At 54.0% G+C, this 26,081-nt stretch overlaps 2 protein-coding genes and 1 long non-coding RNA gene across 7 annotated transcripts in view; 2 read left to right on the top strand and 1 right to left on the bottom strand.

Annotated features, from left to right (window-relative positions):
* INSR (insulin receptor) overlaps positions 1-5,353 on the top strand; it is a 54,745-nt gene extending 49,392 nt beyond the window's left edge. For both annotated transcript variants that reach the window (XM_035348004.1, XM_035348005.1), the window contains exon 21: positions 1,615-5,353. In XM_035348004.1, the coding sequence (XP_035203895.1) occupies positions 1,615-1,969 (355 nt within the window). In that variant the 3' untranslated portion in view covers positions 1,970-5,353. The remainder of the gene's footprint in view (positions 1-1,614) is intronic.
* A 2,734-nt stretch (positions 5,354-8,087) lies between these two features.
* On the bottom strand, positions 8,088-25,422 carry LOC118179042. Of its 2 annotated transcripts, none has more exons than XR_004756353.1 (3): positions 24,660-25,422; positions 15,651-15,787; positions 8,088-14,209 (listed from the first exon to the last, which is right to left on the bottom strand). It is a non-coding gene; the product is annotated as an uncharacterized LOC118179042 (long non-coding RNA). The 2 variants fall into 2 exon arrangements; XR_004756352.1 differs by lacking the exon at positions 24,660-25,422 and adding an exon at positions 16,128-17,200.
* The window catches only part of ARHGEF18 (Rho/Rac guanine nucleotide exchange factor 18), a 49,559-nt gene continuing 32,607 nt past the window's right edge, over positions 9,130-26,081 (top strand). The window contains exons 1-10 of one of the 3 annotated variants that reach the window (XM_035348002.1): positions 9,130-9,218; positions 17,208-17,344; positions 17,751-18,214; positions 19,835-20,045; positions 20,615-20,726; positions 21,661-21,718; positions 21,938-21,982; positions 22,135-22,215; positions 22,597-22,702; positions 23,143-23,317. In XM_035348002.1, coding sequence (XP_035203893.1) covers positions 17,330-17,344; positions 17,751-18,214; positions 19,835-20,045; positions 20,615-20,726; positions 21,661-21,718; positions 21,938-21,982; positions 22,135-22,215; positions 22,597-22,702; positions 23,143-23,317 — 1,267 coding nt within the window. In that variant the 5' untranslated portion in view covers positions 9,130-9,218; positions 17,208-17,329. Of the gene's footprint in view, positions 9,219-10,852; positions 10,983-12,265; positions 12,387-17,207; positions 17,345-17,750; positions 18,215-19,834; positions 20,046-20,614; positions 20,727-21,660; positions 21,719-21,937; positions 21,983-22,134; positions 22,216-22,596; positions 22,703-23,142; positions 23,318-26,081 lie in introns of those variants that run through there. The other 2 variants (XM_035348001.1, XM_035348000.1) reach the window with 2 other exon arrangements.

Raw genomic sequence — 26,081 nt, 5'->3', positions numbered from 1 at the left:
CCACATATGGCATCTCTGAACCACTTCTCTCCTGGGGAGGAACAAAGCAGAATTTAGTGAGCCACCTCTCACAGAAATTAAACCAATGCATCCTTAGTGAACCTAGAATTAAAGCTAGAGACTGGCCAGTTCCACTAGAAGGGGGAATTAACCTGGAACCTACACCATGTACAGATTCAAGAGAATGAAATACAAAGCACAGGAAAAGTACAAGTAAGCACTGTGTCAATAGCCCCAAACAAAATGCTTTTCCTCCACTACAGGCTAGTGGATGGCTGTTGGCTCATGTCACAGGGCAGAGCCTGGCCAGTCTGCATCCCTGGGGCTCTAAAGGCTGGAGAGCAGCTTGTTAATCCCATGGCTGCTGAGGTTTTCTCTAATTCATCTCTCTGTACTCCGTAAATAGTCTTGAGAATTACAGCAGCTCTTTACTGCTGATTTTCAGAAATCCAATTTATGACTAATGAGGAGGGAGAGGTAGGAGAATGCTTTGCTGAGCCCCGAGCTGCTTATTGTGTCCGAGGCCTTTTCATGTCTCCTGCAGCCTCCTTTCCCACTTGAAGTACAAGGCTAGGCGGCCCGCAAGTTTAGGGAGAAAAGAGGGCACTGTGTAGAGACAGAGTGCAAAACACCTCACAAAGAGGATTACAGACTGGAGCCAGACCTTCTCCTGTACCAGGGTTAAGGGTTAATGTCCGCAGCTGCTCGTGATGTTCACGGTTTGGAGGTTGCTGCATCCTCAGACCTGCCAGCGCGGCAGCGTAGCCAGATGCTTCCTAAGCTGCTTCAGAGTAATTAAAAAACCTAAATCCTGTTACTAAGTGTTTAACCTGAGCTAGGGTGTTTTGGTAGAGGGGTGTAAGGAGCCACTGCTGAAGCAGCGGGCAGAGGTGAGGGGAAGGAGCCCTGGTTGGAAAAGGGAACGCCAATAGTAACTCCCTGTTTCCAGTAACTTCTTACACCAGCCCACTTCTGGCCAAAACAGCACTTCCAGACTCAAAAAATAAACATGTTTTGTGAGTATCCTTGTGAAAAAAGCCTGCTGTCCTGGACAGTTGTCTCTTGTGGCCAGTTACAAACTCCAGTTTGAAACTTTTTTTGTACCTAGGAGATGTGTAAGTTCTTTCTTCGTGGTGTATGATAACATAGGGCATCTTGCTGCAGCCTTTCTTTGGGTGGGTTGTTTACAGGAGCTCTCTCTTCTGCACAGCCTGCTATTTTCCTTGAAGTTTAAGGAACCTGTTATCTTTCAGGCTGAGTTAAAATTAAAATTGAATGAATTAAAGAATTGTGAGACGGCTGTAAGTGCGTGCGCACATTCACCGAGTACGTGAACTGCAGCCTTGTTTCCTTTGGAAGCCGAGTTAAGAACAATTGAAGGAATTGGAAGGAATTTTTGATCTAGACAGAAATAGAGAAAAAGCAGCGCGAGGATCTAGAGGCAAAAATGGAGACGGGTAAAGAACAAACAGCTCAGTTTGGGTGGGAACGTGGGGTTCAAAGGAGTAGCATGCGTGGTGGGCGTTCTGACACGGATACCAGGCCTGGTCTGTGCCAGCTCTGCCTATGTGGAATTGTTTTTTTCCTCTCCCTGACTCCTTTGTCCTCAACTAGGCACAGCCTGATGCAGATGTGTTGGCAATACAACCCCAAAATGCGCCCCACCTTCATTGAGATCATCGAGATGCTGAAGGAGGACTTGCACCCCAGCTTCCACGAGGTCTCGTTCTTCTACAGTGAGGAGAACAAACCTCTGGAAACGGAGGAGTACGAGATGGACTTCGAGAACATGGAGAGCATTCCCCTCGATCCCTCCTCGTACACGCAGAGGGACAAAGTCCTGGGGCGGGACAATGGGCCCTCCATGGCCCTCAAGGGGAACTACGAAGAGCACATACCCTACACTCACATGAACGGTGGCAAGAAAAACGGGCGGATTCTCTCCATGCCCCGATCAAGTCCTTCCTAACGCTTCCTGTCTGGCCCAAGGGTTTTGTCTGCTTTTTTCCCCCTCCACAAATCTCAGGACTCTTGTTATTGCTGCCACAGTGTATGACACACATCTACAGACTTCAGATTTTTAATCATCTTATGATTAATACTATTATTTTTTTTTTTGCCAAGTTGACTGGCTGTCAGTGGACTTATCTGTGAACATAAATGGAAAAGGTTTCCATGGCTGCTGTCCTTTCTGTAACCATGGTTTCAAAACAGGAAGCGACCGTGTAAGTTAAACTAAAGGAGGAGCATCCACGTTTGCCAACAAAAGACGTGAAATTTGCTGGTATCTGAGCTACAGCGTAACGGTGCGGAACAAAACTGCAGGACAAAAGCATTTCCAGTAGAATTCCAGGCTTTCAGGCATACTCTTCACTACAGCTGAAGGATTCAACACATCAGTCGGACGCGCCAGATCCTCAGATTGACCAATAGCTGCTGCTTTCATACTTTTTAAATGGGTTAAATCCCAGGGGTGCGTGCGTGTGCGTGCGTGTGTGCAGTATATATATGTGGGGTGTATATGTATAGCAAAATATACCCTTCTTTTTTGTACATAAGTTTTGTATGTTCTCACAGAAGCTTTCCTCTTCTCGGAAGTGTGTACTTATCTTTTTCCCATTTCCCTGGAGTGACTGAATCCTAAACAGATTATTTTTATACTGAGGACTCTTGGGAGTAGGTTTTCTCTCATTAACAAATGAGGAAAATGTGCTGGGAGCCAAAGGAGCAGAAATCTGAGATTTATGGGTACTTTCAAGACCAAACGAAGTAGGAGTCCCCTGACCTGAGATACCGAGTTTTCTGTCCTTACAGCATTGAGTATATATATTGTTTGTTGTAATATATTTAAAATGTCTTTAGCTGAAATTTTAACTTCATATAAATTATTGACTGTTTATGGTCCTTTCGGGGAGGGGAGAATTGGGGGGATTGTTTGGTCTTAAAGTGGTCCAAAGATTTCAGAATGAACTAATTTTAGCTGATTACCCTTTTAGGAGCTATGAAGCACATGTTAAGTTTATACTTGACAAGGCTTTATAAAACAGTTTCAAGATTTATACAATGCAGTCAGCTGGCTCCGCTCGAAGCCCTGGGACAAAGGAGTTGGGACTTACCTTGGTCGTTGGGGGCCAAAGGACACCAGAACGTCCCGCTCCGGGGTCCTGCTACGAGTTTGCCCCCGCTTCCCTCGCGTTGTGCCACAGGAGAAGCGGCCGGGGAGGCCGAGCAAGAACTCTAACCGGAAAAAAGACACTAAAGCCCAGCTGAAGGGAGGCGAGCGCAAGGCTCTTGGCTCTGCACGTGAAGCAGAAGCTGAACGTGACTGTGGTCAGCTCCCCGCTGCCTGTCTGCTGCTGCTCAGGCGTCCGGCCTCGTGCTGCCTGCGGGCCTCCGATGTGTTCCTGAGACCCCTGCGGCTCTCCCAGGGCGCGTGCGTGAGCCGCTGCTTTCAGCCCTTCGGGATGTCAACCTTCGTCTCTTGGACCGTGCTTTGTTTTGCTGCTGTTCGCATAAAGACAGAGCTGATAAGCACAAGATGTTAGAAAACCATTGTGAAACCAAGCGTGTCTCGTTGTGATGAGGGAGCGTGCTGGCAGGGAGAAGCGCTAAAGCGAGAAGTGAAGATGATCGATGTCGCAGGCCGTCCATGCAGGAGGTGGTTTTACCAGGGGAGAGATTGCTCAGACCTCTGCTCTTCCCCCTGGAGAAGTCCAAGGGCCACTCTGCTCTCTCTGCTGGGAAAAAACAAGGTCCTGACTCGGTGGGAGCGGGGACACCAGGCCGCAGCGTGGCTTTTGGTGTGTGCTGCTGCCTCCTCCCCGTGAGGGACTGGAAGGGGCCGGGGTCTGCAGGAGGCGCCTCTTGCAGCTCTGCTCGGCCCCGGCACCAGGGGGTGGTGGCCCCTGGGACGAGGGTGGAAGGCAGAGGGCAGAGATTGCTCACGGAGTTAGGGGGAAAACACCCAGTGCAGGCGTGGGTAAGATCCTTCAGTTCGAAAAGGCCTCGTTTACATTTCTTCTGCTTTACAAAGTAGTAACTGTTTAGCAGCTCTATACTACACTGCAGGAAAGAAGACATATTCTCACACTTTTCTAAGGAAGAGAAGTTTTTCTTATTAGAAATTTTTTATTTATTTTAATATATAGAACACTATAAAAAAAAAAAAAAAAAGGCAACAAAAAAAAATCGTTTTCTTAACCACGCAGAACATGTAAATTTGTATCCGTAAAATCTTGGCAGGTGGATGTGGTGGGATTATTTTTGTCCTGTTCTGGTGCAGTCTACCTCAGTGTTTCTTAAGGATATTTTTAATACTGCGCACCTCTAAACCTGTTTAAATATTCTGGTCTGGACCTATTGTGGATCAGGGAAAATCAATATCAGCTGATTCCAATACTTGGGACCATTCACTGAAGGGAATGGGTAGGAGAACAGCTCATCACCGTTTATCGCTAGTCTGAGTAGTAGTGACCAAAGGAAACTACTTCCAGCTCCAAATACACGACAGCAAATTGGGGTCTGATACTCTGATACCATCTTCCTACTTCTGTTGCGATAAAAAAGAGAAAAAGACCCATCTAAATGTTTGGACTTTGTGAACTAATGACCTAAAAGGAGGAGACGGCATCCCGCTGGAGCGGTAGGTGCCAGTGGGGACCAGGGCCTGCGCCCAGCCCTCGTTGTTGGAGTTGGGTTTGGGTGTCGTGGTCGCTGCCCTCGCTGTGCGCTGCTACCCGGGAGCTCTGCCGCTTGGATGTGACCTCCTGAGATCAGCCCTTCCCGCGTGCCGATGTTTTGATAACATTTTAAATTGCAGCAATCGTAACTGTGGGAATAGAAGATCCTTTCTATAAACAAACATTGGAACCTTGTATTGGGTCTGGCTTTTAAATTTAGTTGATATTGGTTGGCCCTGTGAGTACGCATGATTTGCAACACTCGGATCACTGAACAAGGGATTATGTGTTTCGCTCTGCGGACAGGCAGTCCGTTCACGTGGCTCGTGTTGTCATCGTCACTCTGCACCGAAGGGAGCAGTTGTTTATACCCAATACTGTGCATAAAGATTACTCCAGTCGTCCTCTCTACAGTGTGCCAAGGGCGAGGAAAGGCGTGTGGTACCAGCGGTAAGGATATCATTTTTCCCCAAAGCGAAGTCCCTTCTGAAAACAAACACATGACGCGAGTGGTTGCCACTCGTGGCTGTTGGAGATTACGTTCAGCTACAGAATTAGGAGGAGTGAATGGACATCATCCGTAAAGCCCAGCTCTGAATGAGGAAAATCCTTCACTTTCAGCCCTCAGCCGCCACTTTGCTCTCTTGCCGGGAGATCCTTCCCTACCCCGGGGACGCACCAGTCCCGTGCTTGGATCGGCGACGCCAGGGGTTGCGTACAAGTTGAGACTGCGTGTGCCAGACAAAACCTGCGTGCGGTGCGGCTGCGGTCCTGTGCCCAGGGTGGGGAGCAGCGCAGCAGGTGCTGTGCCTTTGCCTGGGGAGCCGCTGCTGCGTGCTCCAGCGAGATCCCTATCGGGGCGAGAGCGCCGCAGCTGCAGCGGAAGCCCAGGCACCCGTTGCTGCGCAGCGGTGAGGAGGAGCCAGGCGGGAGCGCAGGTGGGATGGCTGGAGGAGGGCAGCTCCGCTGGCCTTCAGGTAGCGTTTGCTGGGGTTGGATCCTGCCCTGTGCAGGCAGAGAACTTCCCAGTGACGGTGCAGAGCAGCGGGGCAGCCCCGGCGCCTGTTGTGTGGAGCAGCTGTAGCCTCCTGTGCACAGTCTGGGGACAGGGAGGGGTACCAACAAGCAGCCAGAGCCTCGTTGTTTGTGAAGCTGGTGAAGCAGGAAGCGTAAGAACCAGCTTTCTGTGCTCTGCTGTGTTTTCTTTGAGCAGATGTTTGAAGCACGAGACTGGAGAGGTTTCTCAGAAACGTTTGCACGTTGAATTCTATCGCCACTTCCTGAACACCTCTTGCAAATCTGGTACTTCTCTTGCAGTACAGTGCAGCATTGCAAAGCTTGCCTGCTAGGTTAAAAACACGTCTCTTGGCGGCTTGTAAATACTCTGTTGTGTTGTAAAATAGGAGAGCATATAACGTAAACTCTGTGCCAGCACCGGGTTGGGAAACGTGACAGGAAATAGACCAAGCTGCGAGGAGGATATTCTGTGCAGATCATAAAGCAGCTGTGTTGGTTGGGAAGAGGCTGCTCCTAGGTTGCTAAAGGGTACTCTTAATTTATGGGTAGTGTATCTCTTTCCTCCTAAACTTGTATTATAGTAATGGGACACTTTGCTTAATTTTGGTTTGTTGCCTATAGTGTTGGTATCTTTGGAAAAATCTCAAAGTTGCTTACTGTGTTATTGACCTAAAAGAGATGAAGGCAAATAGGAAAAGACAGGAGCAAGAAGGGTGCTGCGTCAGTTTTTCTTGAGCCTCTGTTTTAGGGGAGGGAGAGAGGCAATCCAGTTCCCTCTTAACGTCACTGTGATACGAAAACGGACCCTGAGGTTCTCCGGGCCCTTCGTTGCTAGCAGCGATTCCTGATACTGAGACTGGAACCTCATTTTTCAAGTCAGAACATGAAAATATCTTTGTGCCATAAAGCCTTACTCTGACAGCTGTGCCAGGTGCTCCCGTGATCCACGTGTGATCGGTTCAGAGACTGTGGAGTAAGAGCAGAGTAAGCAAGAAACTGCAGAACACCCTTTGGTCCTCCGGCTGTGTCCTTGCCTCCCTCGAAGCCGCCGCTTCTCATGTGAGGACGCGCAGAGCCGGCGGGCACGGCCGTGCCAGGAGCCCCTTCCCGCGGAGCAGCCGGTGCCCCTCGTAGCTCCCCTGCGCGCAGTCCTGGGAAAGGAGCTGCTGAATGGCTTGGAATCGCGAAGTAGTTGCTTCAGAAATACGTGAAATTCAAAGTGAGATTAGTTTAGCGTTTGTATGAACTTAATTGAATTTGGCCTTTTTATTACCTTCTGCTTGGCTCTGTGTTAACTCTGCTTGGATGCTGTACGTGAATGTTGGTGTAAGAGCATTAACGTGTTCAGCCTGTTCTGTTCTGGCTTGCCTTGCTATGAGTATCACAAGAGTGAAGCCAGTAGTGCGATTGACTTTTGGAGGAATCTGACTATTTAAAAGCAATTATAAAACTACCATTTTTATCAAATCTGCTGTCATTAAATGTGTATTTCTTTTTAAGATTAAATTGCTTGTCCTTCTCAGAAGTAAGCACTTATTCTTGCAGGTTCAGCAAATTAACTGCAGCACAATGCAAGCTATAAGGGGACAGGTAGAGAAATGACTTTTTAAATATTGTATAATAAAGTTAGTATTAACTCCTACGGCGTCGTTACGTTTTTTGCCAACACGTTTGCAGCGGGCACCAAGTTGTGTTTGTGGCGGTAGTTCTGTTGTGAGCTCTGCTGCTCCAGCTGATGGTGCTCGGCCCTCGCTTCTCCCCCAGCCCAGGAGCCCCTGGGGGAGCGGGGTCTGGCGGCGGCCCCGGTGCAGTCCTGGCAGCCAAGGAGGATCATCAGCACGGTTTAAAGGTGGGCCCAGGCTCAGCTGCTTAGCCGAGTCCCGGCGACACCGCTCAGGCTCTTGCTCCGTGCTGCCGAGGGGCTGCTTTGCAGTCCTGGCAGTGGAAAGCACGGCTTGGGCTCGCTGGGCTCGCAGTTGCCCAAGAGCCGGCATCCAAGCTGGGCTTGCTCCCAAAGCTCTTCCTCCGAGTCTCCCCAGCAGCATCCGGTAACGCTGCGGCCCTCTTGGTTCCCAAATACTTCTCCCGTTACCGGGTGCGATGGAAACTGGCTGATGGCCATCTTAGAAAAGCCGCTTTGAAATTTGAAAAGACGGAATGCTATTTAAAAAGGAAACCCCTCGCCTTTTGCTTTAGTTTGCACGTTGGTTTTGTTCTTAGAGTGTCAAAACAGTGGCTTGTGTTTGAGGAGCTTCGTGGATGGGGTCCTGGGCATCAGCTTGATCAAATGCAGCCAAAAGCAGATGCTGGTCTGCTTGCACCTTAACCAGAATAGAGGCAGTTTCAGTTACGTGCAGAGTGACGTTCTGTGAGGTCTTTTTCTTTTTTTCGTGTTTAAACTTGCTGCTCCCACCTTTCTCTCTGCGTATCTAAGGTTCCAGTATTGCAGATACCTCTTGTTTGAAATAAAGGATCAAATGTGCCATGATTTTTTCTAAAAAAAAAAAAAAAGGAGGAAAAAAAAAAAAAAGAAAAAAAAACTCCCCCTTGGTTTATTTTTTTCAGTGTTTTCGTATGTAAGAGCCAAGCAGTGACATGTACAGAAAATATCTCTGAGCATTAAGAAAAAACTCTTGCCGTGTGTCAGAATATTGAACAATTAACTGTTTATATTAAATTTCTGAATAAATTATCCAAGAATAACTGCTCATTTTGTGTCTGCTGTCTGTGCAGCACTGAGTGCTGCTTTACCACAGAGAAAGCATTAAATCCGTATCTTGGAATAAGCAAAACTTTCAGTTGCAAAATGAATGGTGCTAAGAAAAAAAAACAAACACAGATCTGCCCGTAGCAGGCTTGTGGTCCGAGGCTCGCTTAGCTCGGCCCCGTGGCTTGCGCGACGAGCTCTGGGCTCATCCTCACCGCAGGGTGCTCGGTGCTGTTGGGTAAACATTGGTAAAGGGCTTCCTTCTGCCCAAAACAGCGAGAGCTGCTGCTCTGTAGCGTCATGCTGTTATTTCCCTGTGCACGGACCCAGGCTCCCCTCCCGTTAGGGGGACGCAGTCAGAACTGTGAGGCAGAAAGGCAGAGCCTCTGCTTCATCCCCGTCCCGAGGCAGAGCAGCTGGGGCCGGATTTGCACCAGGAACCACCTCACCTCGCCTTCTGTACCGAGCTGCTCTGGAAATGTAAAAATCTTTCTTCTGACTTAAATGTTGTTTCGTTTTATCAGAGGTGAGATTTCCTTCCTGATCAGCTGCAGCAGCGAGGCGGGGGACTCGCTGCTGCTGTTTTTCTTCTCGATGCGTTTAGCCGTTCGGTTAAGGTACCTGCTCTCCTGCTGCGCCTTGTCCCTCGTGTCCTCGCTGTGCTGCAGCCCCGGCTCTTCACCGGCCTGTGGCTGCGCTCGCGGCTCTCCCTGCCCAAGCTGAGCACCTCGGGGCTGCTCCCGGCCTGCTGGGGCTCGGCTCTGCCTCAGACCTGGGGATAGCGTCCGATGCTTGCACAACAAATGGCTGTAAAAGTGAGTAGTGTGATTTACTTTTTTTTTTTTTTTTTGCAAAGAATGCTCCTTTTTTTCCTTTTTTTTTCCTTTTTTTTTTTTTTTTTTGGAGGGGTCGAGGTCAACCCTCACTGCAGTCCTCGCCCCCTGTCCCTGGTAAATTCCAGCAAGTGTTTCATCAGCCACCTGGGCCCAGCGCTGGGATGGGCGAGGACGTTCGCTGATGGAGATTGTGCAGTGCTGATGCCACCTAGTGCCTCTGCACGTCGAGCTGGACGAGGCAGCTGGATCCAGCCCCGCTCCGTGCCCGCTGCCCTGTGTCTGGGCGGGAGCACACAGAGCGGCTCAGCCCCACCTCAGCCCTCTCCAAACCCACTTGGATTTCTCGTGTTGTAAGAGCAATGAGAAGCAAAGCAATGCTTTAAAATGTTTTGGAATTGCATCTTCTGGCACAGGTCGTTCTCTGGAGATCCTAACAAAACTTGACCTTGCTGTCACGGGAGGTTTGCTGCCTGCTGGGCTCTCAAGTCAGGGATGCTGGGGGAGGATGCTGAGGCTCATCCAGCCCTCGTGCCGTCATCCCTCATCGCTCTTCCAGGCCACATGCGTAGCTCTGCTTCACTAACCCCCAGACCATATCAGACACCAGAAAGGAAGGGGGTAAGCTCTGGTCCTCTCTTGTGGTGAGGACAACGCACCGTCCCGTCAGCTGCCTGGTTTAGGAGAAGTCCTGATCCCTGATCCTCACCAAGCTCTTGTGGACTTGAGAGAAATTAAACCTTAATTCCTCTTTGCTCTGGTGGTTTCCTGGAGCACTGGATAATTGCTATCCCAAGCGCTGCCAAGGCTGCGGTCTCTGAGTAATTGGAGTGTGAGCGGATCTTGTTCTGATTAGGGCTTGGCTGGGGCTGGCATGTGCTCAGGGCCGTGGGATGAGGTGCGTGCGCTCGGCGGCCCCCGGGGCTCAGTGGAAAGGAGCAGGCGGCCGCGCTGAAAATCTGAGCCTGGGCTGTGCTGGGGGCTCTGCCTGCCGGACCGCACACGGCGAGGACCAGCACCTCGCCCCCTCGCTCCCATTGCTTTGGAGCTGGAGTGCCTGTGGGTCTGCCCCTCACCTGCACAGAGAAATTCAGCCGGTGCAGTCTCTGTGCTTTGTTTCTTTGCTATCGCTTCATCCCGTCTCAACCCAAGACCTGCTGGGCTGCGGGGTCTGCCGGAGCCGCCCTGCCACAGCGGCGAGGAAGGATGCGTTTGTGGGAGCCCAGTGCTGGGCCCCGCTGCCCCTGGCAGGAGGCTAACGAGCGATGGTGCAACGAGCCCGCGGGCACAGCCCCTTAGTGCCAGGCTCTCACGGTGCACGCAGAGCGGTTTTTCTCCGAACGGAACAGGAAGCTGTTTGCGGCAATCGCTGTCATCGTGGCCATCACCAGTTCTGCAGCTCTCGAGGCCCCTGCGCCAGGCAGTTTGGGGTGTGCGGCCCCCAGACGGGGGCTGCTGGACCCTGCTGGAACCCCGACCCCTGCGAGGGCTGGAGCGAGCAGCGGGGCCGTGCCAGGGCTGACGTCGGAGGAACTGCAGCATGGGCGAGGCGGGCTTGTTCGTGCCTTCGGAAAGGGGAAGCGGTGAGATGGTTGAGCCAGAGGCCCCCGCGAGCAGCCCGGCAGCGCGGCTGCTGCTTCCCCGATGAGGCTCCGCTTCTTGCTTTGCACCAGCATCTGGAGAAGTTGGGGCTGTCAGGTGCAAGCGTGCTCGGGGAACTCACCAGAGATGCCTCCAGCCTTCAGGGTAAGTCGTTCTCCGCACGAGCTCCATCCAACGACACCAGAGTTGTCCCTCATCTTCCTCGGGGTTTTCTGGTGAAGCGGCCTCACCCTGCTGCACATGAAGAGGAGGTTGGGGTTTAACCCGCTGGGCGACCCCCTGGCTGCCTCTGGGGCAGTGCTGGGGTGCCCAAACACCCCACGGGTGCTGCTCCTGCTGCTGCCACGCCACAGCTGAAGGTTTGCAGATGCCTCCCCCCCCCGCCCTCAGCAGGACCTCAGCACTGCCCACAGCTGGGCTTGGGCTTGGCTGAGCTGGGGTCCCCCAAACCCTCTCAAAAGGGCCGCCGCTGAGCTGGGTGCCCGTGTTATCAGGGAGATGCCTGCAGAGGGGATGTGGGAGGACTGCGCTGGGCAGATGACGCCTTGAGGTTTGTGGTCGGGTGAGGGAAACGCTCTTCACCACCCACCTCTGTGTGACACCGGCACAGAGCAGGCTTCATGCTGCGGAGATGCCTGTGGCCGTCCCCAAATCAGCTGAGCTCTGCTCAGCGAGGCTGCAAGTGTAAAACCAGGCTTTGTCGGCCTGCTCAAGGGCTCGGGAGCAAGGTTTGGAGCCAGTGTGAGCTGTGGGACTGGTGTCAGTGGGGCTCAGAGACCTCAGGGATTTGGCAGTTTGGAGTCAGCTCCCACCTCCCTTTGTGGGGGAGCTGAGAAGGGCTTGGAGGATGATCTTTGCCAGGGGCCAGGGGCTTGCTAAGACCCCAAGGTGATGCCAACGTTGCAGATGGGGGCGGGGGGGGGGGGGGGGGGGGTCGCGCACCCTCCCTTGCAGAGGCTTTGCAAAGTGATGCTACAGGTGCAAACACCCAGCTGGAGCTCTCAGCTCTTGCCCTGCGTTTCCCAGGTGGAGGGGCCCCATGCCCCTGCAGAACGGCCGTTCAGGTGACGATTTGTCCGGCTGACATCTGAGCACCATGAGCGGGGCAGGGAGGTTTTGGCAGCGAGGGGCAGGTTTGGGTGTGTTTGCAGCCTGTTTTCTGCTTCCCTCTGCAAGCCTCGGCCAGCGTTCGGGGCTTCGTGTGCTGCGGGGCCACTAATCCCCGGGCCCCGCTGTAGGAAGTCACTGACCCGTCACACAGGTGGGAACGCCGGAGACCAGGAATTTCTCTCTGGCTACAGCTTCCATCAGCTGATACTTCTGACAAAACACTTGGCTTCTCCACTCCCCCCTTGGCAGCCCCTGGGCTGCAGCCTGCAGCGCTGCCTTAGACCGCGCTGAGCTCTGCCGTGCGCCGTGCTGTCGTCTCCTGCTCGGGGCTGTTCCTCGCACGGGGCTCCGAGGGCTCCCCAATGTCAGACTCACTGCTCAACCACTCCTGGCCGTCGTTTTCAAAGCGCTGGAAGAAGAGATGGTCCTTTAAGCGAGGTAACGGCCTGCGTGCGGGGAGAAAGGGCTGAGTCGGGTGCTGCGAGCTGCAGAGAGAGCACGGGGGTCCCCCAAGTGCTGGGCGCCCACCGCTCCTCTCCGTGGGGCCACTGCTCAGATGTCAGCTAACGTTTTGCCTTCTGCTTCACCTTCTCAGGGCACGTAAATGCTTTGGGGAGCTGGGTAATGGGTTAAATATCAGCCTTATGGTTTTGTAATAAATGTGTTTGCTGCTGCCAGTGAGCCGGAGGTCCTGGCGCTCGCAGGCAGCTGCCGAGGGCTGAGCCTCAAGTTGTGTGCCGGGACTTTGGTGTCAGAGCAGATGCCGGGGAAAGAGGCTCCTCCGGTCCCTCAGAGCAGGCTGAGGAGCTGAGCCCCTGTGTTCGGGGCACGGGCTGAGCCCTGGTGGCTCGCGTGACACCCCCTTGTCCCAGAGCAGGGGTGGGAAATGCCGGCAGTGGTGTGAGCTGGCCTCGTTCCTGCTCGCAGTGCCGTGGCTTGGAAAGAGAGAAGCGAGAGCCCCGGGATGTGAGACGTTTGTGGTCCTGGAGGAGCTGGACACTGCTGTCCCTGCTGCAAACACTGCCCTCAGTTATCGTTATCTGTAGCATTCAAGCTCCTGATGTCTGTCAGCCTTTTCCTCCCCCAGCTCCCCTCTTCCTCTGTGGACACGCAGGGGAAGGGGATCCCAAGCGGCCGGCCGCAGGAAGGTTTGTGCAGAGCCAGAGGCAGGGTCAGGAGGCTCTGACCCGCACTGACCCCCGAGCACCTCCCTGGCCCCAGCTCCTGCGCCCTCGCTGGGGAGGCGCAGCTGGACTCGTGGCTGTAATAAATAAATCAGCCTCTGGTCATAACCAGGCTGCTTTGGGGAGCATCTCGGGGCAGCACTTGCTGAGGAAGCTGCACGTTGACCATAGCTCGTGGCTGGGAGGGTATCCAAGGGGCTGCAAACCCCGCCGAGCCCTGCTGAGACCTTTCCACCGACAGCAGGCTGAGGCTCAAGCTGCCTCCCCGCTCCCCATGCCCTGTGTGCCCGAAAACCAGGCCCCAAAGGCAGCGATAAGGCGGCAGCCCGCTGTGCAGTGCATTACGGTGTCGGACGGCTTATCTTCTCCCCTCCTTCAGCCCGGGCCACATGAGCCAATCCCCGCTGCTGCCAACGGCCGATGAGCTGGGGCCCGGACCAGGCCAAGTGCTGCACTTCATCCGATTTTGGCACAGCGAGCTCAGCACTTGCTCTGCAGAGGTTTTACCCCTACAGCTCTGGTCATCCTGCGGGGCTGCACGTAAAGGGCAGCTGGTGCTGGGCCAGCAGGGCAGAGCCAGGAGGAGACTGAATGATTTTAGTTTCTTGCCTGTGATGCTCTCGGTGGTTTCCCAGCACTCTCTGCCCCTGATTGCTAGGAAATGCTCAGATGCTCTGGTCTTTCCTTCCTCCTGGGATTGTTTCGTTCTGACCGGTGCCTTTGTCCCCGCCGTGTTTGTTGTGGCCTTTCCTCAGTGGAAATGCAGGGGGTGTTTGATGCTCGCAGGATGTGAGCTGCATGGTGAGAGCTCAGATCCTTGTGTTTCCTCTGACACATCCCCTGCCAGCGCCGGCTTGGCTTTGGGGTCACCCAGGGACCTGCAGCATCCTGCCCCAGCAGGCAGCTGGGGTCTGGGGTCGGGGCACGTTGCTCCTGGGCTGCAAATCCCTGGCTGGCACAGTTTGTTCCAGCACTGGCTGCTTGGGTGAGGTCCCCCTGCTGTCACCAGTTGTGGGTGTTCCTGCAGTGACTGGCTTGCCTGAGTGGCTGCAGGAGGGAGGTTTTTTTACTACAGCCCTGAAATAGAAATACCTACATCTTTATTGGTCGCCCAGTGACCTTGCATGTGGTTACAGCAGCAGGGAGCCTTCTTCCTCGAGACAAACCAGCTCAGCTGGTGGGTCCCGATGGTACCAACCCCCCCCCCAGGCTGCCACACGCCACGGACACCTCTCATTGCTCGCTTCCTCCCAGGGAAGAAGCCTGGCGTCTTCATGCTCTGCCTGCCAGGAAACCAGCCTGGCACAGCGCAGCACAGCCCCGCTCGTGTGCGGCGCTTCCTCCCCAGCTCTGCCCTGGGAATTCCTCCGACGAGGCTGCTCCCTGCAGCAGTAACCTTTTATGGTCCCTGGCCACAGGAGAATATAGCAACTGCAACACCGAATCTGCTTAATGTTCCCCTAAACCAAACAGCGTGTGCTCTTGGAAGTGTCCTTTTGCCATCTTGTCTCCGGCACCAGCTGAGGAAAGGCGAATGCTGCTGCCTGGCCACCTCCGGGGAGCTGCGGGGCCGGCCCCTGACCACCACACAGTGGCGAGACCAAGCGCGGGTCCTCCCAAACAGGCTCGAGTGCAGGGCCTTGGGGTTTACCTTTCTGGCTAGAAGATGAATGACCACCTCCGTCTCAGATACAGCGATGCTCACAGCCCCTGTGCTCTCCACGCCGGCCTTTCTTTGCTCATCTTGCCATAACCTGATCCTTGGAAACGTTTTTTCCCCCAAGAGCCCCTCCGCTGGATCCCCGTGCCCAAGTGTCATGGATAGAGGTGACGGTGCTAGCCCAGGGTCAACCAACGGAGGAACTGAGCGCGGGGAGCCCGGAATTGTCGCGTCTGGTGCTCACACATTGCCTAAAATGGTCTCCCCACCGCTGTAGCCCCGTGCACAGCACACGCTGGTGCCTAACGGTCGCTGCCGCCGGGTTCGCCGCCGCTGGCTGCAAACCTGATTTATCGCGTGTTGAACAAGAGTGTCTGAAGTGTCCGAGGAGGATGTAAGCTGTCTGGTGGGGCTGCAGGGGGCTTGTTGACTGCAGCAGACATCTTGGCCAAAGCCAGAGCCCTGCACGGCACAGGGAATATTTTCCAGGCCTCCAAGGAGCTGACTCTGATCCAGGGACCCACTTCAGAGCTGCAGGATGGAGCCTGGTGCAGAGCCAGCTTTGGCAGGCTGGCTGGGACCCTGCTCGGGAGGAAAACACCTCTTTGTTTTAGCTAAACCTGCGGGCCAGGGCTCTGGCCTCTGTCAGGCTGCAGCACTTGTCAGCTCCTGCAGCTCCATCCCTGCCCCTCGGGGCTTTGCTCCCTTCTCCAAGGCATGTTCACCGCTGCAAGGGATGGTGAGGGCAGACAAGCTCCTTTTGCTTCCCTCCTCGGGTTCATAGAGGGCAAGCAGGATTTGTCCTTGGCCCCTGGGACCTTCCCAACCCCCTGGTTGCTCCCCTTGGGGCAGTTCTACCTTGGTCTCAACCCCAGCCTGTTCTTGGGGTTCGGTGGCTTTTGCCATCCGCTGACATCTTCGGCTGCTCAGCTTCCTTCAAGCCCACGCCAAAACCTGCGCTGGTTTGTTCAAAAAGCTGATTTCTTGCTTGCAACCTGAGTAGAGGAAAACAAAAAGATGTTAAAACCTGCTGGCTGAGCCTCGACCAGTTTTACAGCTAAAGCATTACAGATGCAGCTCAAGGATATCCAGGGCAGGAATTTGTCTATTAATTAAAATCTTCTCCTAGAACCTTCCTAGGCAGCCTGTTTCAAATTTTCACTGCTCTTATATTTAGAAAGCTCTTAGTTAAATAGTGCCTTCGTGAAGCGTTTTCCTCGCTATATCACTTATAGCCCCCCACTTTAAATGATTCCACACATTTAAATACACCAAAGGCTCCTTCAAGCAGAAATCCTGGCCTCTGCAGCGTGCAGCAGGATCCAAGGAACAAACCTCCAAACTCTCCCTCACGTTTGCTGCCTTTTTCTCATTGGCACCACGCAATTTCTGGCTCGCTGGCTGCATCGTGTAGCATTAAAACGCACAGCAGGCTGCAAGGTTTCCAGGAGAGTGTTTCTTAACAAGATCTCGCTCATAGTAACGCTTTTTTACTTTGCTTGCCTGCAGTATGATGGGTTTCTAGCAGTTTCTAGCAGGTTTTTCCCTCCCCCCACTGGACAGAGATGGTCGCTTGCTGTCTCTTGCTATTGTTCTCCGCATCTTCAGCCATCCACCACCGTGCTTCAGCCAACAGCCTGGCTTTTTTCCACTCGCCTCAGCTGTATGTATCTCAGAGGAATAAAAGGCCTCCGTGAGTCACGCACTGGTTTAGAGATCGTGGCTAGCGTTTACAGTGTGTCTCGCTACATAGGAATGTGCTTCAGTCAGCTGGACCATATATTGTGCCGCGAAGTACGTCCAGACCTTGTTTTTGTTTCTCAATGAGTTATCGGGCGGTGTACGCACGCTCAGGCACCCGCTTAGCGCTGCGGTGTGGGGAACGCGCGCACGTTGCGGGACTGGAGAACCACGCGGCTCCAGCGCTGCTCCGCGTGTTCAGCGCTGCCCCAAGTCCTCCTGTCATCCCTCCCAGGGGCGTCCTTTACTCTTTAAGGATGCAAATAATATCACTGCCAGTATGTTGGCTTTTTTTTCCCCTAGTTTTCCTGCTTTAAGGGTCCATGACGCAAGTGACAGCGGTCACAATGTGCTTAGCTCTTCTGTTTTACTCTGAAAGCAGCCCCTGCAGCACAGGACGTTGTACGGGGGTCTGGCAGGGATGGTGCAAGCCTGCTCTCTGCCCCAGCATGTGCCGTGGCTCAAGGGATGGCATTTCCGCTGCTAGGGGACCCCTGCACCGTGTTCCCACAGGACGGAGGCTGGCCAGGGTTTGAGAGGCTCCTGTTTGGAAGGGTTGAGGGAGCAGAGGGCCACATGGAGCGTGTCAGTGCTGCCTGATGTCACCTCTCTGTGTCACTGCTTTCACATCCTCCTGGCCGTCCGGCCGCAAGCTGTGACCTCTCTGTTTCGCAGGGTCCGACTGCAAGCCGTGCTTACGGGAACTCGCTGAGCGCAGCCCCTCTGCTTTGGAGTACCGCGGCCCCAAGAGCTTCCTCCCGTCCCTGATCGCTGAGGATGACACCTTCTTCACCGGCATGGCTGAGGAAAAGGCGAGTGTCCTCTTTCCTTCCACTGCCACCACGCGAGGCAGGAGCTGGGGGTGGCAAACTGGGGGGGGTCAGCACCATAGCCAAGGGGGCTGTGGTAGAATAAGGACAGGGGAAAGGGGTGCCGACCCAAATTATCAAGGAACACAAGGTTATAGTGCTTTAGTTGCTGGGAAAAATCATACACGTGGGTGTTAGTGGGTGTGAGGCACAGAGGGATCTCGGAGGCTGGAGGCAGCCTTAAAAGCCCCCAGGAGCAAGCCGAGCTGGTGGGACTGGGGCAGGTCGCATTGGGAGGGGAGAACAGCGTGGTCCCAGCTCTGCATGGGACATGCCCCCTTCGCAGGAGGAGCGCGAGGCTCTCCGATGGGCTTTGTGCGCTCAGGCTGCGCCGTTGCTGCCTTTGCAGGAGGACTCCTCTTCCACAGAGCTGGACGTCCCCGCAGCTGACTTGCACAGCAGCACGGAGGATCTCCTCTCAGACTCGGCTCTCCACGGCACGGAGTATTACAAAGACCTGGGGCTCCTGAGCCCGCCAGCTGCCAAAACAGCGCCGGAGGCAGCAGCGCAGCCAGAACCAGCCCCCCAGGCTGTGTCAGCCATTCGTTTATCAGAAGAAAGACCTGAGGCTCTGAGCAAAATGTCCGTGGACGTTGCTTTTTCCAATCCTGTTTCCTGCTCGGTGCGTTACGGCGAGGCCGACTGCCACTTCCTGAACAAAGGTACCAGCGCTGCCGACGGTCCCGAGGAGGCGGGTGAAGACCTGGACCTGCAGGAGTCCACGGAGTCCTTCCCCACGCTGGTGAGGTCTATGTCTACCTCTCGGAGGCACAGCTGGGAGAGCCCCTTGTCACCCGTGGACTGCAAGCGCAGGTAAGGCAGGAGCGTGAGGGCCGATATCCAGCACAGCGATGCTGCGGGAGGCTGCGATCTCGCTCTGCTGCCGGGTGGTCTCCCGCCCGCGTCAGCGTCTGCCAAGGCAGCTGGATGCTTCCTGCTCGTGTTGGGTGGGATGGGGAGGAACAGGCACGAGGGCAGGAGGAGGTTTTTGTGTCTCTTGGCAGTAGGAAGACCCTCTTTTCCTGGTCTTGGGGCTGCGAAGAGGATCTCTCATCTGGGGAGAGCTCGTTTCTGCCTGCAGAGGACCTTTGCACACCATCAGCTGCCCTGATGACCTCCATCCTCTGTCTCAGAGGGAACTTTGCCCACTCCCAGGGTTTAAGAGAGCTCTGCCAAACCCTTTCTCTCCTGCTCTGCGAGCTGGCTCAGTGGGGCCTGTGGCTGCAATTGCAGAAGTCCTCAGACCCCTTGTTCTCCCCGTGGCTGCAGAAGGGGGGTGCATTTTGAAGTGTGATGCTGAGCTCTGGCTGGGAGGAGTTTCCAGGCCTGGCATTACTGCTGTGCTCCGCTCCTGCCGCGTGCAGCGCTTGGGCTCCAGGTTCCTTTGTGCGCGCTTCCCCTGCTGACAAACGTATTGATCTCTCTGCTGGCTGGGAGGTAGGGGCAAGCCAGCAACGACTATTTATATCTCCCCTCCTTATAAGGTACCCTAAAATTATCTCAGCCTGAAATCTTGGCAGTTCTTTATCAAGCTCAGACTTTGGTTCCCAGACCTATTTGTTGTGCCATGTGCCAGGGATCATTCACAGTTTACAGTGGAACAGGCACACGAGCCGTGGTGGCACGGAGTGGCTGTCCGTGCCCGTCTCCTCGCTGCATGATTAAGCATGTGCGAGTGGGGGGGCCAGGGAAGGGGAACGCGCCCCGCTGCCCCCTAAGCAAATGCGTCCCAAAGCCTGTCTCTGGCAGCAGGAACGAAGTGGCACCGATCTGCAGAACCCACCGCAGGGAGTAAGATTTTCCACCGAGCCCTATCCATCATTTTGTTCCTACGCTGCTGGCACCGCAGCAGCACTTGGTGTTCAGGCAGCTGTAGGGTGCTGGGGGGCCGGTCCGCCCCTCGCTTCCCAGAACAGGATTTCTTTTTCCTTCCTTGAAGCCGGGCCCCGGAGGAGCAGGATTTATGACATGATACCACAGTGGTGATTCAATAAATGACAACATCTGCCATTTCTAAGTGCCCGGGGGGACTTTGCTGGCGTTGCAGCTGGCAGGGCAGCAGCTCCCACGCAGGCGAGGCAGGCTGCAGGGTGGCTGTGCAGTCTCAGGAGCTGCTGAGAGATCAGCAAGAGCCAAACTAAACATCCCAGGTGACCGAGAAGCTCGTGGGCTTGCTGATGGCAGCCAGAGACGATGCTTTTAACAGGCTCAGGACTTGGTGTCCAGGCTGACTCTTCCCGGCATTTCCTCTCCCACGGGCCTGTTGCAGTGGCCCTCCTTGTCTCGGTTGTAGGCTCCACAGTTGTGGGATTGTCTTTGTTGTAGACTCTTTAGGACCATCCACCCAAAAGCCAGGGCATGGCAGGGGCTGTGCCATGCCTGGCGCAATGGGGTGGCCTTGCTAAGCTGTCTCCTTCCCATTTACTGAATTAGGTTCAGCTTGGATACCACAGAGACAGGCAGCGACGCGGAGCCGGAGGATGTGGAGAAGGGCAGCCGGTCCTGCCCGCAGCCTCGCGTGTCCCTGCAGCTGCCCCGGGGCGAGCTGGAAGCCTGGAGCAGCACCGGGGGCAGCATGGTGATCAAGGTGGAGATAGAGCCGCTGCGCCCAAGCCTCCCGGTCAGCCCCGGCTCGGAGGAGGTGGTGAGTGTGCGAGGGCTGCGTGAGTGCTGGCAGTGGGCAAGCTGGGCGTGCGGTGCCAGCATCGAACCAGAGGTGGCAGGAGGTCCGCAGGGATCTCAGCAAGGATGGGCTTTCTCTGCTGTGGGACAAGCTGCAGGACAAAGGCCCTGGGAGCTGGTGATGGGAGCCCTTTTTCCCCATATATCCAGTTGTAATTATCCTTTCTGCAACTAGAAAGGAGCAAACACTGCCTGTTCCCAGTGATACTCCCCTCTATGTATTTCTGGGCTGTCTCACCAACTTCTCCACTGAGATTCTGGGGCAGAGCTGGTGGCAGGACGCATCTTTTGGGTCTCGGTCTAATCCTGTGCTCTTCTATGGCACAGCTAGCACCTTGTGGCGAGGGAATGAGCCCTGGTGCTGCCGCGGTGGGCCTGCAGGGCAGGAGGCTGTGGGAAGGCAGGGGCAATCGCTGACACTGGAGCTGGGTGCCCCATTCCCTGCCTTGCACCTTGCCAGCTATGCTGGGCCCCGGTGGAGGCTTTGGCTCACACAGGACCAAAGATGCCCGTGAATTTTCACTTCTCCAGGAACGTGGCAGCGACGGGAAGAGGCTGAGGTCGAAGTCTGTCCCATCAGCCTGCGAGATCACCTCCCCTCCGATACCCTGTGGTTTCAACACTGCTCTTTCGGTCGTGGAAGGTTGGTGTAGACAGCATGTACGGCTTTAATCGAGTGCAGGTTGGCTGCAACTAAGACACAGAACCGGAGATGTAGCCTCTGCAAGTCTAGACATCCTCTGCCTTTCCCTGCTACACGGTCCCAGGAGCTCCTGAGATAAAGTCAAGCTGACTTTGGGTATGAGCTGGGCTTACAGGAGTCTAAGCACAGATGTGACCCCGGAGGCACATTGCCGTGCAGCCAGAGCGTCGGTCCTTCCTCACGCACACGAGGCAAGGACGGTTTCCTAGGAACAAAACGTACCGCTGCTTCTGCCCGGGTTTAACTGTGCCCTTTCTCCTCCACCCACAAGAACAGGGCAAACGTGGTCTTCTGGCAGCAGGGCCCTTAACTGGCAGGGGAGGGGGCTGTGGGACCAGGCCATCAGGTTCTGCTTTCTGCACCGAAAGCCAAAAAGCCTTGGAAAACCAGAGACAACAGGAGGAATGAACTGCGGGCTTATTTGCTGAGTGCCTCTCCGGGCTCATGAGCCTGTGAAAAGAGAAATCCCTGCTCAGAATATGATTCCCCTGCTCTGTCTCTTTTTGTGACCTGTGCTGCAAAGCACGGTGAGAGGACTCAGCTCCTAGGAGAGCTCCTCTCCCAAGTGGTGTGGAGCTACCAAAGCCACCCCAGCTCCTGTAAACTTCACGTTGGCCAGCTCTGTGCTGCTGGAATCCATTAACCTGCCCCACTGTGAGGACTGTCCTGCAGCAAAATGTAGGGAATTGCTAAGAGGATGGGCTGGGAAGTAACGGAGGGGTAGCCATGGGGGGAAGCTGGGTGTCATGTCTCTCAGTGTCAGCTCCTACCCTCTACCTTCAGGCAGGATCCCCAGAAGTTAGAGTAACGGACTGCAAGAGGAAGGTAAAACACAGCAAACCAGGATGCCTGCTGAGGGTGTTTTGTGTTCCAGGTGTCGATCCCCCTGCTCTGGAGATGCTGGAGAAGGATCACGTGTCCCCAGACCACGTGTAGGTATTGTCAGTCCTGGCTCTTTGCAGGTGGCTGAGATTCCTGAGTGGATCTGAGCTGCTGGAGATCCAGTATCAGACCATAAGGGAGATCCCACAACGCTGGGGTATGGCTCCATAGTTGGTCATAAACTGGTGCCTGATTCCTTGTGGGGTGCAGAACGTGTTTTCCAGGATATTTTCTGATCTTTTCTTTTTCTTCTGCCCCATCCCTGGTAGGCTAATTGTCCAGCAGGTACTCCAGGAGCTGAAGCAGTATCACGGGTGAGTGTGTCTGGGGTTTGGGCAGGGAGGTCATGGGCTTGCCTGGGAACGTGTTACTGCCCAGCCTCCAAAGATGGGCCTCCCTGCAGACCCTCAAGTTCTGCTCTTGTGTTTTTTTTTTGCTGTTTGTCTGATGTCTTCTCCTTGCACAGGGCAAAGCAGAGAGTTTGTGTGCAAGAAGGCAGTGATTCCTCCCAGCAGAACCTCACCTGGTTTGAGTTCCTGTCTAACGAGTAAGTGAGGCAGGCAGTGACCCCACGCTTTGTGGGGTCTGCCCTGGGGCAGACTGATTTATAGCCCCACTCCATCGAAGCTCAACTGCCCCGCTACTACTGTGGACATTGGTTTCTGCAGCGGTTCAGCCCAGACTGGGGCCTCGTTGTGCATGGCACTGAACAAAAACACAGTGCCAGCCGTAATCTGAAAGCTCATTTCCTTATTTGCAAGTCTCCCTGTGAATGACGTGACTGATGCTGAACCAGATCCCCCAAGGAATCGAAAGCCCAGGGATGGGTCCTAAAGTAAAGCTTCAGATGAACTTCATCAGTGATCGCCTTGAACAGTGCTTGGCCGGTTAACTTCCCTTAGTTAAGATGCTTTTTGTCTCATTTCAGAAATGAGGACAGTGGAAAGAGTGACAAAGCAGAGAAAGGCACCAAGGTGATGCGCCGTCTGAGTTCCCTGCGGAGCCGAGTTACCGGGTCCTGGCAGAAGGATAAGGTGAGAGAGATGCCGAATTCGTGGAGCAGGTTGCTGAATTCCTCGAGCAGGAGAGGGGATCTGGTGCCAGCGACCAGTCGGCTGGGTGGCTGAGGCCTCTGATTTCAGCAGCAGATGCACTGCGACTCCTAACAGCACGCACTGGACCAAGTGGTCCCTGACTCATGGAGAAGAGCTTGCAGGGGTACAGGCATGTGCTGCAGTGCTGTGTCCTGCCCTTTGTCACACGTGGCCCTACCCTAGAGGCACTGTCCCAAGCCTTCGGGACGCATTTGGGAAAACCACTGCAACCCCAAATGTTCAGGCACGAAGGGCCCCGCCACACTTGCTGCGTGCCAGCTTGCTGTGTGCTTGTTTTTACCAACAGGGAGAGGAATGTGTGGGCAGTGCAGGGCACATAACGGAGCTGTGGTTTTTTTTTTTGTTTGTTTTCCTTCCAGGGTAAGAACAAAGAGCAATCAAAAGAGAAAGAGAAGGAGAAAGAGACAAAGGAGCCAAAAGAGAGGTGGAAAGAGGTCAATCGGCACCAGCTTGTGCCAGGGGTTTTCTCCAGCTGCACCAGCTGCTCCCTGTGTGCCAAACCTCTCGTGAATAAAAGTGGTCTGCAGTGCCTGAGTGAGTATGGCTGTCGCTGCCTGGCTCTGGCCCAGCCTGGCTGTCCCCGCTCCCCGGCCTGCCCTCTGCCCAGGCCGGCCGTTCCCCTGCTTAAATCCGCCTCGTGGATTGCTTCACTTCTCTGCCTGGCTGGACTCACCCCACCACCCTGCTTTGCCTGGCTTGGTTGTTCTCCAGATAGCCTAAATAATCACTACATCTGCCTGGCAATCATGTATCCTTGTTATCTTTGGCCACCTGACCATTTCCTGCCCCTTTCCCCCAAGGAGGGTTCTAGGTCAACTTTTCCTTTAATAAGTTTTTTTCTTCACAAAGCTCTGCTTTACCCAAGCAAACGTCCCTGCTGCCTAAGCGAAGTATTTTAGGCTGTTTTTCACCAGGGCAGTGATGTGTCAGCTCAGCATCTGCCCTGCGAATGGGCACAGGGATTCCTGGAGCATCCAAAACTTTAACAACTAACACAATATTCAAATGGAGCCTCCCGGGAATTGCATGGATGAGATTCCTGCTTTTCAGATGCAAGTAGCGCTCAGGAATGGCAGCTGCTCCTTTGCAGGCATGCATGGGACTCTGTCCTGCTTTGCTGCATGGCCTTGGCTGCTGGACAAACTGTCCCTCCTCCTGGGGCAGATACTCAGGGCACTGAAGAACATTTTAATTCTTGAGAAATTGCCCGTGGGCAGATTAAATCTTTTGGAAATGAGAGAGTTGCTCTCTTTCTCCACCTTGTATCCTCAAGCAATGCTCACTCTCAAGTAAGGAACTCTCAACGCTCTTAAGGTCAGTACAAGCTTCCTGGGGCAAAGGAACTGGCTGCCTTAGGGGATGCGTTACAAGAAGCATATTTTCCCTTCAGGGCAGAGAGAGATTTAAAAGGACCACAGGCTGTTAGTGAACATTTCAGAGGTGTCACAGCCAAAATAGAGAGGAGGGAGCTGAATGGGAGCAAGTGCTTTGTGGATATTTAGAAAAGATTCAAATATTATGAGAGGTGGCAGAGTTATGCTTTGTTCTTTCTGTCTGAAAGCTCTTAGCTGAGGCTCTATTTGCAGTGCTGCATGCTGCTTTACAAAAATACCCAAATCTGAGCAGATGCAGATAGTCCTTGATCTGTAGTGAACAAAGAGCTTAGAGCCACGCTCCTTCTAGTCCCAGGAACCCTGGGGTCATTGCCAGTGTGAGTGAGTCTTCTCTGAACAACAGCTTTGGAGATGTGATTGGGAGCTCGAGGGGTTGGAGCTGTCTTTCAAAATATGTTTGGCTTGGCAAATCCTTGTCCATCATAAATGCGTGGGGACTGGATGTGAGTTATATTAACCTTTACCTTGTTTGTTAGCCTTACCATGAGGAATCTGTGTTCTTAAGCCTTACTAACATTCAGCAGAAAGGCTCCATGGTGACTGAGGCGCTGGTTAGTGTTTGGGACTCTGTGACATCTCCTTTGGTTTCCTGGGTTGCTCAGGGATCGCGCTGCCTAGGGTAACATGGGCAAACATGGGCAAACATGGGCAGCAGAGCTCATTTTTGCATGTTCCCTGCATGGTGGCTTGAACCGAGGCTGAGCAGTCGGGCAGGGTTCTGCGATGTTCGTTAAAATGAATGGCCTGCCTGTGGCCGATCTGCACCGGGGACTTGCTGCGTGACAGCTGTTAGCCCGAGAGTGCCTATATTTGGATTATGCTGGGCTGAAACCTTTGCAAGCTGCTTCTGGGCATCGCAGTCGATAGCTGATATCTCTAGCTCCCATTATCATAGCTCTGAGCGGTGCGTGGTTTCCTGACGAGTCGCTGATAGGGCTCAGGAAAGGCAAGTTTTCGGGCCACTGGGCAGCCAGAGTGGCGTGCCCACTTTTCAGACGTGAAAGCCGCTCTGTCAGGGCTCAGCCCGAGCTGTTGCCGCTGCCAGAATTTGAGGATATTTGGCTGCTCCTCTTGTTTTCTCCTAACGAACTCAACACTTCGCCATCTATACGCGTTGGCCCTCGGCCAGCTCTCGGTCCACCTCATGGTCAGGTGCTGTTGTTTACGTTATCTCCGTGGTATTTTTAACTGCAGCACCACCGTGTGGCACGAAACGAAACAGGCTCGAAAAAAAAAAGAATACAAGAAAAAAATAGCAGTTAAAGAAAAGGGGGAGTTGAAACCAGGGAGTAGAAGGATGGGGGAATGAGTAGGCATTCGCATGCCTGAGGTCTTTTTCACTGTCCTGTGGACACAAAGTGTCTGGTGGCTACCAGGGCAGTGATGAAATAGAGGAGCAAAAGCTCTTCGTTTCGGACGAAGTAACAGCAGGAGGAATTCTGCTTTTAATTCAGAACAAAGAATTAGCATTCTTGTGCTGGAAAGAGACATGTGAGCTGTGAAGAAGGCAGGCAGCCTGGGTGGCTCTGTGCAGGGCAATTTGCTTCCCTCTCCCACCTGATTCCTCCTGTCCGTCCTCACTCCATGCAGTACAAAGCCTCCCTGGGAAGGTATGAAGGAGACCGTGGTGTGTGTCGAGTACAAACACAGGACAGTTTCTGCAGCTCCAGCTTCAGAGTCTCCCAGACATGATGTTAGGAGTCTGTCAGGGATGAAAAACAAAGAGCAATGTTTGTGGTAACTGGGATCTCGACAACGGTGGCCACCCAAACTTTGGTGTTATATAAACTTTGAGCTGAGAGCCTCTGGGTTTACTGTTCACCTGGAAATGGAGAAAGCTCCTTTTGAGCCTTTGCTGTCAAGGGTGGAGAAGGTTCTGTGCCTAAATTAATCCTTTCTTATAA

The sequence above is a fragment of the Oxyura jamaicensis genome, chromosome 28, assembly GCF_011077185.1.
Source record: "Oxyura jamaicensis isolate SHBP4307 breed ruddy duck chromosome 28, BPBGC_Ojam_1.0, whole genome shotgun sequence".
Taxonomy (NCBI): Eukaryota; Metazoa; Chordata; class Aves; order Anseriformes; family Anatidae; genus Oxyura; species Oxyura jamaicensis.
The sequence above is the reverse complement of the archived record's forward strand: the minus strand, read 5'-3'. Positions and strand labels throughout refer to the sequence as shown.